Source organism: Rhopalosiphum maidis, chromosome 2, assembly GCF_003676215.2.
Source record: "Rhopalosiphum maidis isolate BTI-1 chromosome 2, ASM367621v3, whole genome shotgun sequence".
NCBI lineage: Eukaryota > Metazoa > Arthropoda > Insecta > Hemiptera > Aphididae > Rhopalosiphum > Rhopalosiphum maidis.
Window position 1 is genome coordinate 2,962,612 of NC_040878.1, and position 15,209 is coordinate 2,977,820.

Consider the following 15,209-nt stretch of genomic DNA (forward strand, 5'->3'; position numbering starts at 1 on the left):
TATTTTTTCTTGAATATTGTTTTTGTGTGGTCTTTCTAAATTGGAGCTTCTTATAATAATTTCAGTATCCATACATCCAAAAAATTATAAATATTTAGATTTGTAGAAAAAAATTGGGAATTCAATTTTGAGTGAAAATATTCATATAAATTAGTAGTACGACAGACACTACTGCCTTTTTTGCTCAAATTAGAGGTGGAAATAAAGAAATATTATCAATATAATTTTCAATGTTATAGGATTAATGATTAGATAATTGCAAGCAATTATCCGGCACTGTGTCGCTAAAAATATTAAAGTTGCGTATTTTTATATTTTGAGAACCACTTGTTGAAAATTATATTGAGAGCCAATTCAATGGTCGCCCCAACTAGTATAGTAGATACCTGAAAAAATCCCGGACCCAAATATACAGTGGCGAGGCGAACTAATTAACACAAGGAGCAACGATTTTAGTCTACTCACCCACCCAATGAATCGCGGATAAAAATTCCATAGACAAAAAGTCTGTTTTAAAAAAACTTGGATAAAAAATCTTGATTTAGTTTTTATAGTTGGATAAAAAGTCCTAGAATATTATTAGGGTCGGACAGAATGTCCAAAAATTAATATTTATTTTAAATATTTAAAAATTTAAAAATGTTTGTACACATATAATACTATTATATTTTTGTATAACTAACAAAATTATGACGGAAATCCACTATAGTTAGGTATCTATATTCTATGTTAATGATAAATTTATATTTTTTTATTATATATATTATACTTTTTTTTTTAGTTTTAGTTTAATTGACTTGTTTATAAATAAAATAAAATTCATTGTTTGTTTATTTAGTTACAAATAAATTTTGATATTGTTGATCCTAAGATATCGTGTGATTGTACTTATGTTAATATTTTTAAATACATCCTTATCTATTAAACGTACCTATTAAAATTAATAATAAATTATATAATTATAAATGAAAATAAGAAAATCGAAAAAAAAAAATGTAATAAAATAATGAATATAATAGGGCTGGCGGTATTTCAAATTTTGATATCGGTATCCGGTATTTGTATACCACCGGTATCTACGGTATTTTCGGTAATTACCGGATCTTAGTGAATTTATAAATGTTTCGGAGTTTCTAGTCTAGGAAAATTTAATTTTAACATCTATTTTAAAAATCATATTTGTAATTATTCATTATTGTTTAAATCGTTTAAGTCTCAAAATATTTTGTAATATTGCAAAATGGGATGGGGAAGTTTCTTCAAAAAAAATAAAGTCTAATGGTGCTACATCTCTACAACCAGATCAAGAATACTAGATCAGTGATTTTCAAGTCTTTAAGTAAAATAGTGGAGCAGCATATAATTTACTAAGTAGGACTACGAATTATCTTCCATACATTTTAAACTATTCGAACTATTAAGTTTTATACATTATACCAAAATCAAATTTTCCCTAATCCTCCAATACATCAATTTATTTAAACTCGTTTAAGGGTCCGGTACCAGATTTATCTAAAATCAAGATGTTGGTCAACGATTAGCAAACTAGCAGTTTAGAATCACTATCTTGTATCTAGAGCATGTTTTCATACTTCATATGAAAATATGATACAACTGAGATATCAGGTATATATATTTAAGCAAATAAATAAGAACTTTAAAATAAATCAGTTTTTACATATAAATAAAAATTTATCTTAGTCACTAAGATATATCTTAGTCCGCGGTGGCGTGGTATGGTATCAACTATCTGATAATAGAATTAATAGATTACGAAATAAAAATATTATAAATTATAATTATGTAATGTTAGAATGACTAAATTTTAGGGACCTATACGGACTATATGGTATTTTTGCTAATTACCGAATCACGGTATACCGGTATTCTGAAATACCGAAAATACCGCCAGCCCTAGAATATAATTTACTATGTCTACAAACATTTTTAAATTTTTAAAATAAATATTAATTATATAAAATATTTTGTATTTTCGGACTTTTTGTCCGCCTATAAAAACTGAATTCGGATTTTTAGTCTAACTTTTTTTAAAACAGACTTTTTGTCCCCGAACTTTTTGACCGATTACCCCACCATATTTTATTAAACACAAAATATATGTGTACATATTATATTAAATAAAAAAAACATTTATCACTTTAACGTACATATATTATGTAATATATATATATTGCCATATTGGATATTATAAACAATATAAACATGGCTCTTTATCCTATTCAGGTTAGGTTATTCTTAATTTAGACGCATTTATTTTATAATATACTAGCTGACCCCGTGCACTTCATTGCCCGTACAAAATGCACCTTTGTTAAGTTTGGACAGTTTGGTTGCCTAAGTGCAACTGTTTTGGGACAGAAGTTGCAAATCAGTTGCATGCGCTACTGTTTTGTGACCTTGGCATCGTATAGCTGTGGCGTCCGCACACGGGGCGATAAAACTAAAATTAGTTTGCAATCAGTTAACAATCGGTTGTACACAATCGTTACCCGCGGTTGCAGTTGCGTTATTATTATATTAACTACGTGTAGTATTCGTGCTAATATAACATATTAAATTTGTTTTTTTGCGATTTCTGAAAATGAGTGACCAGGAACTTAACTTAAAGTTAGTCAAATAGGTTGAGAAGCATGAAGAGCTCTATAATTATAAACTTCCTGCGTATTTCAAGAAAGATTTGACGGAGAAAGCATGGCAAGATGTGGCTGCTCAAGTTAATATGCCAGGTATGAAAAGTTCAGTAATTTAATGCTATTTAAAATGTATTGTATTCAGGCCCTAATTTATGCAAGTGCAGATGGAGCACTTACACTTGGTCCCCAATTTTCGGGGCCCCCAGGCTCTGTAAGTTGTAGAAAATTGCTTTTTTTAAAATTAATTCCACAAAAATGTATTTTCTAAAATGTAATACCAACTGTCAATGTTCAGACTTTAATATATTCTTATCATTAAATTGTCAGTTGAATTTTGGTTATTTTTGTCATTCCACACCCCAGTGTTAATCAGTTACCATCACAAAATATTAAAATATTAATAATAGAAAATTGTTTGAACGTCGGGAAATATTTGATTCCTAATAAATAATTTAAACTTTTTTGTGATAAAATGTTATGAAATTTAGAAATTATAGAAATTTGTCATTTTTTATTTCATTTTAATTAAATAAAATAAATTTTTAAATTAATAAGTTATTTTCCATTTTTATAATTTTACGGCAGACTGAAAATTAATTATTTTAATTTATTCATATAATAAAATCCATAAGTTTATTTAACATTTTAACATAGTATAATTTTGTTATGTTATTTAATTAGTATTGTGTTTTCATTGTCCTTAATATACTAGACCAAGTAACTAAATTATAATTATTGTACATGCAATAATGTACAAATATTTTATAAGTTTTGAGATAGGTATTTTGGTATTTAACACTTTTAACATATAAATATTGTAGATAGCAAAAATAAGATTTATATTTTTGATGTTACAATTATATTTTTAAATGTTCTTTAAAAATAAAAAATGTAGAGTAGGTTAAAAATGAATGAATTATAATAATTTTGTATGTTAGTGAAATACTCGAATTTAATCATATTATGTTAACAATGTTTTAAAAAATTAAGTCATAACTGTAAAATTATTCTGTATTTCCTTCTGGTACTGCGAATTTCCACTGCCAGGGGAGACTTGCACGAGGAGAAAGGAAATAGTTTGCCAAATAATTCCTCAAAGTAGTCGCTGAAGAACCTTCGTGTATAGATATATCTCGTACTCGTATGTTGGTCAGTACTTAATTCCTTCTCGTCTCCGTACGAAATTGTGAAGGATGCGGGCAGATTTTATTATATCATTCACTGTTGTTGGATCACGACATCGTATGGGCCCATTCAATACCGCAAACATTTCTGCTACCATACCAAACACGCATTCAATAGATTTTCTTCCACGGCTCAATCTATAATTAAATATTCTCTTCGTATTGTCGAGGCTTTTACTTGAATAGGGTCTCAATAAGTTTCGAGACAGTGGAAACGCTTTGTTTCCAACAAAGTAGTAAGGAAATGGAGTGTTACTTTCATCTCTGTAAGGTTAGGTTAACCTGTTACCCAACTTCTGTTTCGTCTCTGTTGCTGGTAAAGCGCTACGCGGTCTCAACTTTATTAGAAGACATTTTTCAAACTTTGATAACCTAAAATAACTTTTTGTACTCTTCAACTCCCATATAAGATCACTCTTGGAGTACGGAGTTGTTGTCTGGTCTCCTTGCACAATGAGTAATACGCACAGACTTGATAGAGTCCAAAACCGTTTCCTAAGTTTCGCAGGGCACAGCCTCAATGTTGCGTATCCTCCTCATGATTATAGTAAAATTAAGGATTTGTTTAAATTCAAGTCACTTTTTGAACGTTGCATTAATTGTAGTTGTTGCTTTATTCGAACATTGATTGATGGTAAGTTTGACGCATCTCGTTTATTGGAACGATTGAGCATTTACATCCCTGAAAATAACCGTAATAAAGATTTCTTTTATATACCTTTAGGCCATAGTAATTTTACAAATAATGCACTCTTAATAAGAATGATGTCCATATTTAATAAAAACCAATAGTTTTGTACTTAGACACACCCATCATATTTCCTCTTAATTTTAACACATAAATTATATAATTACTATGTTTACGTATATTTGTTATAAACTAAATATTTTGTTTTGTAATATTTTTATCTATACTGTTATAAAAGCCGTTTGGCGTTGATTAATATATGTATAATATAAATATAAATAAATAAAAATAAAAAAATTCATATAAACTATCGTTTACAGCACTTAATAATTTTTCGATTACTATTATAATATTTATTTAAAAGATAATAAGGATTTTGAAATTATTACTGATTTCGAAATTACTGTAATCAATGTCATCAATGATATTCTATCATTTTCAATGCATTCGGCGTGGTTTTTTTTTTCATTTTCCGCAAAATATTTATTTGTTGTTACATACAAAAGGAAGGATTAACGATCAAATATATTGAAGATCAAAAATTCAACATACTTTTTTGACATTTACCAGCTTTGGTTTTCATTCCAGTTTCTAAAGTACGTATACACCACGAAAGTAAATATATACATTAATATCATTATAATATATTTTTACATATTTTCCTAATAATTAATAAATATATATAATATGTTTATTATTGATTTTATTCTGTTATTATTATTATTCAAACTGTCCAAAGAGATGTCTGGTAGTTTCATTATTATTACATTTATATATTATATCGTATGTATTGTGATAGGTGAATATAATAATTATTTTGTACCTGTTATTATATATATATATGTATTGTTACCAATGTTACCTTCATCCCGTACCAGCGCGAGTCGTCGTAACCGACCGCCATACATCACAGGAGTTAACCTAACCTAACCAACAGAGGAATTTAAAAATAACGATTCCGGAATAGGATGAACATTAAAATTGTTTTATGGTTTATCCTTAGCCCGAAGAAGTAAAAATTGCTATACTAATGATATGATGTCATTAAAGCCGACTAATGGTACACTTGAAGAATTCTTTGATTACATATTAAAAAATTATATTGAAAAGATAGCTCATTTCCACCAACAACGTGGGGCGTGGGCTGAGTATACTGTAATATAACGTAAAAAGTATATATATAATAAAGATGTGAGATTGATTCTTATTTCAAATATGTGCTACATGTATTTGATTTAATAATTTATTAATATCACCTCCTTACATTATAAACCTGCATCTTACCTGGTTTACTGGAACATCCGAATATATGTATGTTGTATAAATATATGTACTATGATGACGTAATGAGGTGACACAGGTAGAATTAGATCACTACACGTATATATCCAAATAAAAAAAAACACTAATTTATTTATGTATAATAAGTACGGGTTTAATTGTCGCACGACGGAAACGGACTCCCGAGATGTTCGTGAAAACACGGGTGCACATACACTGGCGAGGGAGGCGATTTGGTCAGGCCAGCCAGAGACGTAGGCGGTCCCATCAAAGACCTCCGCGTTTCCTAAGATCTGGCTTTACTATTGGTTGCAGAGATCCTCATTGGGCCATCCCTTGTCTCTGTCGGCATACGAGTCACACGCTCTGCGCTTTATTGTCACAGACACGTATGTCGTTTCTGTGTGACCTCGTAATATAAATCGTCCCCTTGATCACCGATAAAAGATTTTATTGAGGTTTACCGTTATCTGCGTGCGGCAACTCGACGGTTACTAATTTATTATTTAACTCTTTCTGAAAATCTTTCTTACATTTATATAATATGAGCGTATATCATTACAATAACAATAGTATAGAACGAACAACTAGTAGTCGTCAATCATTTCATAGCAAGTTCGACAGTTGCTTCTATTCCGTACACACAAACGGCAACCATCTTTAAATTCATAGATTAAAAGAAGTCCAAATTGAAACATTATGTAAAATTGCGAAGTACAAAGAAACTACAAAAACTTAAATCTAAAAGTAAGGAAATATATATTAAAACAGAAATGGACAAATAAGAAATAAATAGATCAGAGTTTATAAAAAATATTGATTATACATTTTTACCTTAATATATTTTAATTTTAATTTTATTTGTGTTATTTTTATTTTCGCATTCGGCGATGTCGGTGTGTTGGGAGGCCGTAGCATGTTATCTAAAGAGTAACAATCGCGTACCTACGCTCGTTACAGTGATAGCGCGACGATTAATGAGTAAAGTAAACAATAATATTTGATTTTAAGTTTTAACGCACAATAATTTGTTTTACATTTTGAAAGAAAAACGCACCTTAGTGCAATTCCAGATTTATAATTAAAAAAATAATAATAATAATTTTGATTTTTTACGTACTAAGTACGACATATTCGGACACCAAATGAAGATGGAATTGCGACAATTAAGCGGAGATAATACCTAATTACGTGTGCTATAAGCAGTGGCGTAAATTGGGCTAAATTGTTAGGGTTGCAATCAGTTTCTAGGTTAGACAGACTTGTGGGGGGCTTTGCCCCCCACACCCCCCTAAAATATTTTATTTTATTCTAGATTTAACATTACAAGTACATAAATTCAACAAAACTATTTTAACCTTAAACACATATTGTATCTATTGGCAATTAGTATTATGAATATACGCTATAAATAGGGTATATAATTACTTACTGTCAATAAAATATTTATAATTTTCTTAAACAATATATGAGTACATTAAAAAAAAACAATTTTTTTATTTTATAAAATTTATATTTTAATAACAGCTGCCATTTATATTTTTTGTGTAATATAATACCTAATACAATATAATATATATATATACATTATAGGTAGATTTAAAATATTAGTTGGTTTTTTACTGAGGGAATAATATCATTTACTGCAGTAGTAATCGGCGGCCTCTACATTCTGCGGCAGCACTGAATTTTTCTATTACTAAATCTTTATCTATAAGAGATGATCTTTCACGTTCAATTTGCAAGATTCCAAGACTGTTTAATCTTGATTGTCCCATTGTGGTTCTTAAATATGTTTTTAACCTACGTAAACAAGAAAAACTTCTTTCGCATGATGCGGAGTTAGTTGGTATAGTAATAAATAATTGTATCAAACTTGTTAATGTTGGAAATCCAGCTTTATAATTTTCTGATGCAATGAAATTGATTTTTGATTGCACATTACTTTGATTATGTACAGCTTTATACATCCTATTTAAAATTTTTGTTTCTGCTTTAAGATTATCCTCATCAAAACCATACATTTTATTTATTTCTTTAAAAGAATTATTATTTGGAGTATCATTTAAGAGTATGTCTTGCATACAGTTTAAAATATATAAATTATTTTCTTCAAACCTTTCACTCATGTCATTTATAATATTATCCAGAACAGCAAAATATATATTTATTTTATAATGTTTATTTATGGTAGTATTTTCAACCTCCTTCAATCCACCGCCAAGTTTAGCTGGTATTTTTTGCTTTCTGGGAAGTATAGGAGAAGAAACATTATATTGTTTTCTTAAAATGTCTACTTCATTCCAAGTGTTATTAAAACTTTCTTCACACCGCATATTGCATAATTCTTGTATTGTTTCTTTTGCCATTGACTGTACATTACTATAAATTATTGAACTTGATTGTAAATACTTTGATAAAATATTAGTTAACAACAGTATCTTTTTAAGAAAGTATATACAAAATAAAAATTCAAAAGTATTTATTGACTTTAGTAATGCATTAGCATCAGATCCATAAACAGCATCATTTTCCGAAATATCTTCTAAAGTACTAACCACAGTTTGAAAATTGAATAAAACCGCCTTGAGGGCATCTAGTCGGCAACTCCACCTAGTATCACTGAGACTTTTTAAAGTTTTAGGTCCTTCACATGTACTTATATTTAAAACTGAATACATTTTTTCAAAAATCGCATGCCTCTTGGATGATGCACCAATAAAATTATGTAATGTATTTAATGTTCCAAATACATTTCTTACATAAGATACTTGTTTAGCCAAATCTATAAGGCATAAATTTAAAATATGTGCATTACAGTGAATGTACATTGCTAAATGATTTTCTTCTTTAATTCTTGCTTGTACCCCTTTATACGACCCTCTCATTGACGCTGCACCGTCGTAACACTGCCCTCTCAAGTTTTCTATTTTTAAACCATGAGATACAAGAGTTGATTTTATTAACATTGAAAGTGTTTCTCCATCTGTATTTTCTGTTTTATAAAAACCAAGAAAAACTTCTGCTGGAGATAAATCTTTTGTTGCGTATCTTATAATAATTGCGACTTGTTCATGTCGAGACAAATCTTGAGTTTCGTCAACTATTATACTGAAAATACCCGCAGCTATTACATTATCAATTATATTTTCAATAACAATATTAGCTAAATACTCAAGAAATGTATTTGTGTAATCACCACTGACATAACGAAATGTCTTTTCTTTTTCAATAAAATATCGTTGAATAATATCATTATCTTTAGCACGAAGTGTTAATAGTTCTAGAAAGTTTCCTTTGTTTGAAGAGTCTTCGTCTACTCTATGACCTCTGATAGCTATTCCTTGACGAGCACAAAAAAGTAAACTGTCTAAAATACATTTTAAATAGGCTCGATTATCAGCTACTATCTGCTGATGGTGTGTATTAACTTTGCTAATTATACTCCCAGATTTCTTAGAATTTTTATAACCAGCTAATTTGGCACTAGCTTCTTTGTGTCCAAATGATTTTTCATGCTGAGGAAAAGACTTGAAACTAGCTTTTGACCATTGCTTGAATCCAACACTAACAAAAGTTGGATCTGATGTTTTAGATGGAAAAACACGACAGTAAAAACAATATGCAGAGTTACTGCTAGGACTATATTCTATCCAAGGAAAAGAAGTATACCACTCTGTTCGAAATTTTCTTCCTAAATGCTGTGGAAATATAATGTTATTTGGTTGATACGGTCCAAACCCACTTGAAAATAAAATTAAAGCATTTGTATTCTTATGACCAGGATCTCGATTAAGATTGTCACTTATCTAGATAAATATATATACTTGAAATTAAAATAAATTTTAACAATTACCATATACAATTATTCAATTTATTAAAGAGTATAAAAATGAGTGAATATTGACTATTTTGTACAACATTTAAAATTCTACAAATTGAAATTATAATTATTTCAATACTTGTTTTATGTTTTGTGATTGCATGTACATACTATTTAAAATTCAAAACTTTTATCATTGGTTTAAAGATTAAAATTGAATGCAATATTTTATATTTACCAATAGTGTATTTGTAGTTTGATCTGACTTTGATGTACCTACATGGCTAGATATAGCATTCTGAATTTGATTTATGTCCTTGGTATTTGGTAGAATATCCTAAAATGATCAATGAAATTAATACAAACATGATTTATATACATATTTATCACTTTTATACTACACAAAATAACCAATACATTTACTATTATTTATTTAACGTAGGTAACTAGTTACAGAATTTTCACTTTAAATTTATTAAGGTAAAGTGTTTACTGTTAACCAAAATATCCTTAAATATTAAATGATATTAAATTAATATAAATTTAATTTCAATAAATTGTAAATTAATACTAAAGATATGATATGAAATTAAGTATTAACTGTATTTACCATTTTTGATCTTTTTTCTGGGGAAAGGTGGTTTTCTTCAGGTAAGTTAACATTTTTCTCAGCATTAGTATTTTTCTAATAAGCAGGTACAACAATTTATTAGAATCAAAATAATAAAAAAATATATAGCAAAATAAATTTAATTTTCCCAATAATATAATATTACCTTAATAATTAATATAAAAATTAAATTACAGATCAAAAATAAACTGTTTTATTCATCAAAATTGTAGTTTTAATATAATATAAATCAGTAATATATTTTAATGGCTACTCTTAACTTAATGTATACTAAATATGTGTACTAAAGACTAAACAATTATATGAATTTAAAGTAAAAATAGACACTTACTTTTGACTTCGATACTTTTATAAGAAATTTGTCCATTGTAGTAAGTACTTAATTTTAAGTCGATCACGAATAAGAAATAACAAGTGTAAAAATTAAATTCATGAATAAAACAAACAAATAGTAATTTTAAACTATGAAACACGTTTTCATTATCAGCTACCATTGAGACTCGAGTCGGCCGATCACAATAAATATACATATTGGTATAATAATAGAAAATTATTAATAACAAAACTATAAATAAATGTGGAAAGGATATAGTATAATAATAATTCCAGTGCTTCAAGACAACGTTAAACATTGGTTCTCAAAATATAAATTAGTTAGTTTATTATTATATTGATATTTCAATTTTTTGATAATTGAAATCGTAATTTTTTGGAGTCGCAAAAAGATACTCTTGCGACCCTATGATATTTTCAGGGGTTGCAAGTGCGACCCCGTGCGACCCCCAGTTTACGCCACTGGCTATAAGTAAAGTGCAATCCGTGACCTAACCTATTAGATCTAAACTTTAACCACTCCTTAATACTTCTAACTTTAAATACTTGCTCACTAGTCACTAACCCGTCCCGAACCATCAAAGCTATTCTATTATCACACTAATCAACTCCAATCCATGATCTTGACCAACAAAAAATTAATTGAATTAATTAATTTTTTCTTAAGATCATATTGATTCGGAAATTAATGATCTTACTAAATGCATACAGAAGCTGCCTGTGCATCCACAAATGTAAATGAACATTCCAAGATGTTAATCCTACTCCCTAGGCCCTAAACATAACACTCATAATTGAAAAACGTAGGTCTAGAGCTCAGTATCAACGGACTAGACTTCCAACAGATAAATACAATTATAATAGACTAATAGATAAACTTATATTTAAACTATCATTTAATATAAACTAGCATCATCTTATGGAAATTATTTACCTAATCTTTCCATTAAAGACGGAAGCCTATGGACGACTAAACAAGCTCTTAATGATATAATATCTATAATGGTACTTATGTCTTCACAGATTCAGAAAAAGCAGAACTATTTAAAACTTGTCTGTTTCACATATTTCAACCCCACGATAACATAATTAATCATTATATTGTTTGCGTAGACAGAAATTTTCATAAGGGAGAAGGGGATATATATACCCCAGAAAACTTGCTAATTTTCGTAAAAATAAAATTATTTTATAATTGTTAATTAAATTTTTAATCTATAATATAAAGTCAATTTGTCTAGATTTATGTGAGATATATAAAAGGTATAAGATTATGATTTTTCTATTGTCGGTATATTGTATAAGGTATTTATATAAAACAATTTTCATGGAGGGATCCATCCTCCATATCTCCCATTTTTTTACGCCCACTCAGTAAATCAGTTTCTTGACACACTTCTTCTCTTAACTACTACAGCCAAACATTTTCACAAAATTATGTTAAGTACATAATTCATAAATATCCAAATCGGAAGTCTCTACGTGAAGACCTTATTACTGCTGAAGTAACTAGGAATCTTCCAAAAACAGCAATCGTTCATCTTACTCATATTTATAATGCCATCTTAAAATTTTCCTATTTTCCATTACCTTAGAAATCTTCATCTATTATCCTTTTTCAAAAACCTAAAAAACCTCCATCCTTACTAACATCTTATAGACCTTATAAATGTATTACCGTTTCTTGTAAAGATACTAGAGAAAATAATTCTGAAACGGATATTAGGTAGTACCAAGCATTAGCGAATATAAAATACTCCCGATCATAAATTCGGCTTCCGCCAATGGCAAATGAAATGATGCCCCTGTCCACTATCCATCAAGCACAATAGATGATGCAATTTCTTATTCCTTCGAAAAAAAAGTTATTCCATTTGTGTTTTTCTCGATATTTCATTAGCGTTTTACAAAGTATGGCATAAATGGCCTACTATTTAGACTTAAATATTTTTACACTCCCCCCTACTATCTATTCATAAAATTGTACTTAACTGACCGCAATTTTCAAGTATGTTATGGTTTTGCTGTTTCAAATAGAGCTTCAATAAAAGCCGATATTCCTTAAGGTAGTATACTTTCTCCAACTTTTTATAACAAATACACCTTTAATCAACCAACCACATCTAATACATTAATCGCAGAATATGCAGAGGTCAGGGGCGTGCCTAGACGTTTTTTTCGAGGGGGGGTCAATATTTTTCCGCATATATAATATAATATTATGTTATACAATTTAACCACACATTACCTTGTTGTTGATCTTAGTTCTACATATTTCGTGTACAAGAAATAAATAATTTAAAGTTCGGTGGAAAATTCGTGGTGAACAGACTCAATCATAAAAATAACGTATACACAATTTATAGTATAAATTAAATGTCCATGATATGGTTTTAAACTTATATGTAACCTATGTATGTAACCTTGGTTCACATTAACAGTATTTATTCCATGATCATATATACCACGGTCTTATATAAGACCATGAAATATACTGTTACGTGATAGGTTAGGTTCATTGTTGTATTCTGTGACCAAACCACATGTTATATGAAAACACATTTCATGTTCATTCAGCTTCACTGTTCTATTTGTTCCCAACATGGTCGCTTAGTGCTAACTGTACACAGTTATTTTTGTTGTGTTCGTGTTTTTACTTAAATTGTACACCGTAAAATTTCCTTGTAAATTTAAATACATTAATTAAATATCGCTATTTTCACTTTATGAATATCCATTTCATCTACCATTTATAGGTATACAGTTTTACTTTTACATAACTAATCACTGTTTAAAACTTAGGTATATTATTATTGTGACCATAATTATTTAATCTTAAAGTGGGAACTTAAAAATTGCAAATACTTTTAATTTTAAATTATTTTTTATTGATAAATAAACCAGACAATTGCTAAACATTACTATATATTTTAAGATTTTTATGTTTTTATTTCGTCCGGTGAAATGATAAAATATAAGTACAATTAAAATGTAATAATTGCAAGATGCATCACTGAAAAACCACACAACCTCCCCCACCCCTAATGTTTGGTCATATTATAATTATATTGAATTAAAACTTTTCCAGAAATACATATTTCTTCACATCTCAAATCTATGTTTTATTGTATTTCCAGTATATTATAATAATTGCTATTACTACCAAACAATTATTCAAATTAATATCGCTATTAATAACATAGTTTAATTTTTATTAAAAAAAATTATCAACTACCTGTAAAAATGTATTGTTTTGTTATTATAACTTTAATTTAATTTGACAAGGACAAAGTTTTAGTTTTTTAATTTTTAGTGTCATAATGTTTGAAAACCATTTAATTATTACTTCACATATTATTTTGTTATAAACTTGTTGATATAGGTGGGCAATGAAACTTTTTGAACCAAGTCTACCAAGTTTCATTATACTCCATCGCAGGATCAAATCAAAATCTTCACCAAAATTTAAAATCTGAACTGTATATTGAAAGGTAAATCATATATTTATAAGAATAAAGTTGTTTATATAATAATTTATAGAAAAACTCTAGAGAAATATTTTAAGTCAATAGAACGTTATTGTAATTATTTGTGAGACTGTTTTTATATGTTTATAATAACTAAAATGATTATAAAACAGAAATAGATAGATAGATAATGTAAAATATAACTAGGAATTTTTTTTTTTAAATTTATTTTTATTTCATAGATACAATTTATTTAAAGTTAAAATAATAAATCGCACTTTAAATAAATGTTTTCATTATCTTAAAAAGAAGTTTTACAAAAAAAATTGGTTAAGCAGGTCAAATGTACAAAATTTAGCAACCATCAATGATAGGTTTTACATAAATATTTTCATTATATTTATGGCAGACCAAAGAAAAGTTTTACAAAAAAAAAAAATTGTATAAATGGGTTAAATTAGCATAGCAATCTCTATCACCTAAACGATAGGCTATACATAAAAGGTAGCTATCATATTTGAATGCATCATGTTTACAAAATTCAAAAAATAATACTTTACCAAAAGAAAAGTTAAGAATGAATATTAATTACCATAATAAATTCTAAGCGAGCAAATCAGTGGTATAATATAATTCAATGATAAAAACAATCAAGTTTTTCAATAATAGAAAAGTGAGTAATCAAGGAGTTGCAACAATCAAGAGATCACTCAAAAAAACCTCTTGTACAATTTAGTATTTTGTTACACTCAGTAAAACTCAAATTATTCAATATTCGGTAGAAATTTAGCTCTTATAAATATTGTATTTTGTGAGTGTATAATTTTAGATATTTTTAATTGATTAATATGATTGTATTACATTTTCAAAATTTTATCTTAAAATAAAAAAAAATTGTAGCAAATAATACATAAATAAAAATTGTAAATGCCAATATGGATATTTAATGCAAATTTTAGGTTTCTACAGTTATTCATATTTAAAATAAACAATTGTGATTTAATTGGAATTTGGTTTTGCGTTTAAATTCTAGTTTTTATTAAGTTTTTTGGTTATTTTGTTATTTACTGGAAATTGTTTCTTTTAGTTTATCCAACGCCAACTAGATTGAACTTCATGAAATGATTTAGGTGAGCGATGATAGAAAG

General features: G+C 27.9%; 2 protein-coding genes across 2 annotated transcripts in view; one reads left to right on the forward strand and one right to left on the reverse strand.

Moving 5' to 3' along the window:
- Positions 1-15,209, forward strand: part of LOC113555141 (zinc finger protein 91-like) — a 35,092-nt gene that overhangs the window by 17,790 nt on the left and 2,093 nt on the right. The gene's annotated exons all lie outside the window — the stretch shown is intronic.
- LOC113554782 (zinc finger MYM-type protein 1-like) lies at positions 7,339-11,047 on the reverse strand. The gene is made up of 4 exons (XM_026958755.1): positions 10,593-11,047; positions 10,241-10,315; positions 9,869-9,967; positions 7,339-9,616 (listed from the first exon to the last, which is right to left on the reverse strand). Exons 1-4 carry the CDS (start codon positions 10,626-10,628, stop codon positions 7,448-7,450), a joined length of 2,379 nt encoding a protein of 792 aa, XP_026814556.1. The 5' UTR covers positions 10,629-11,047; the 3' UTR covers positions 7,339-7,447.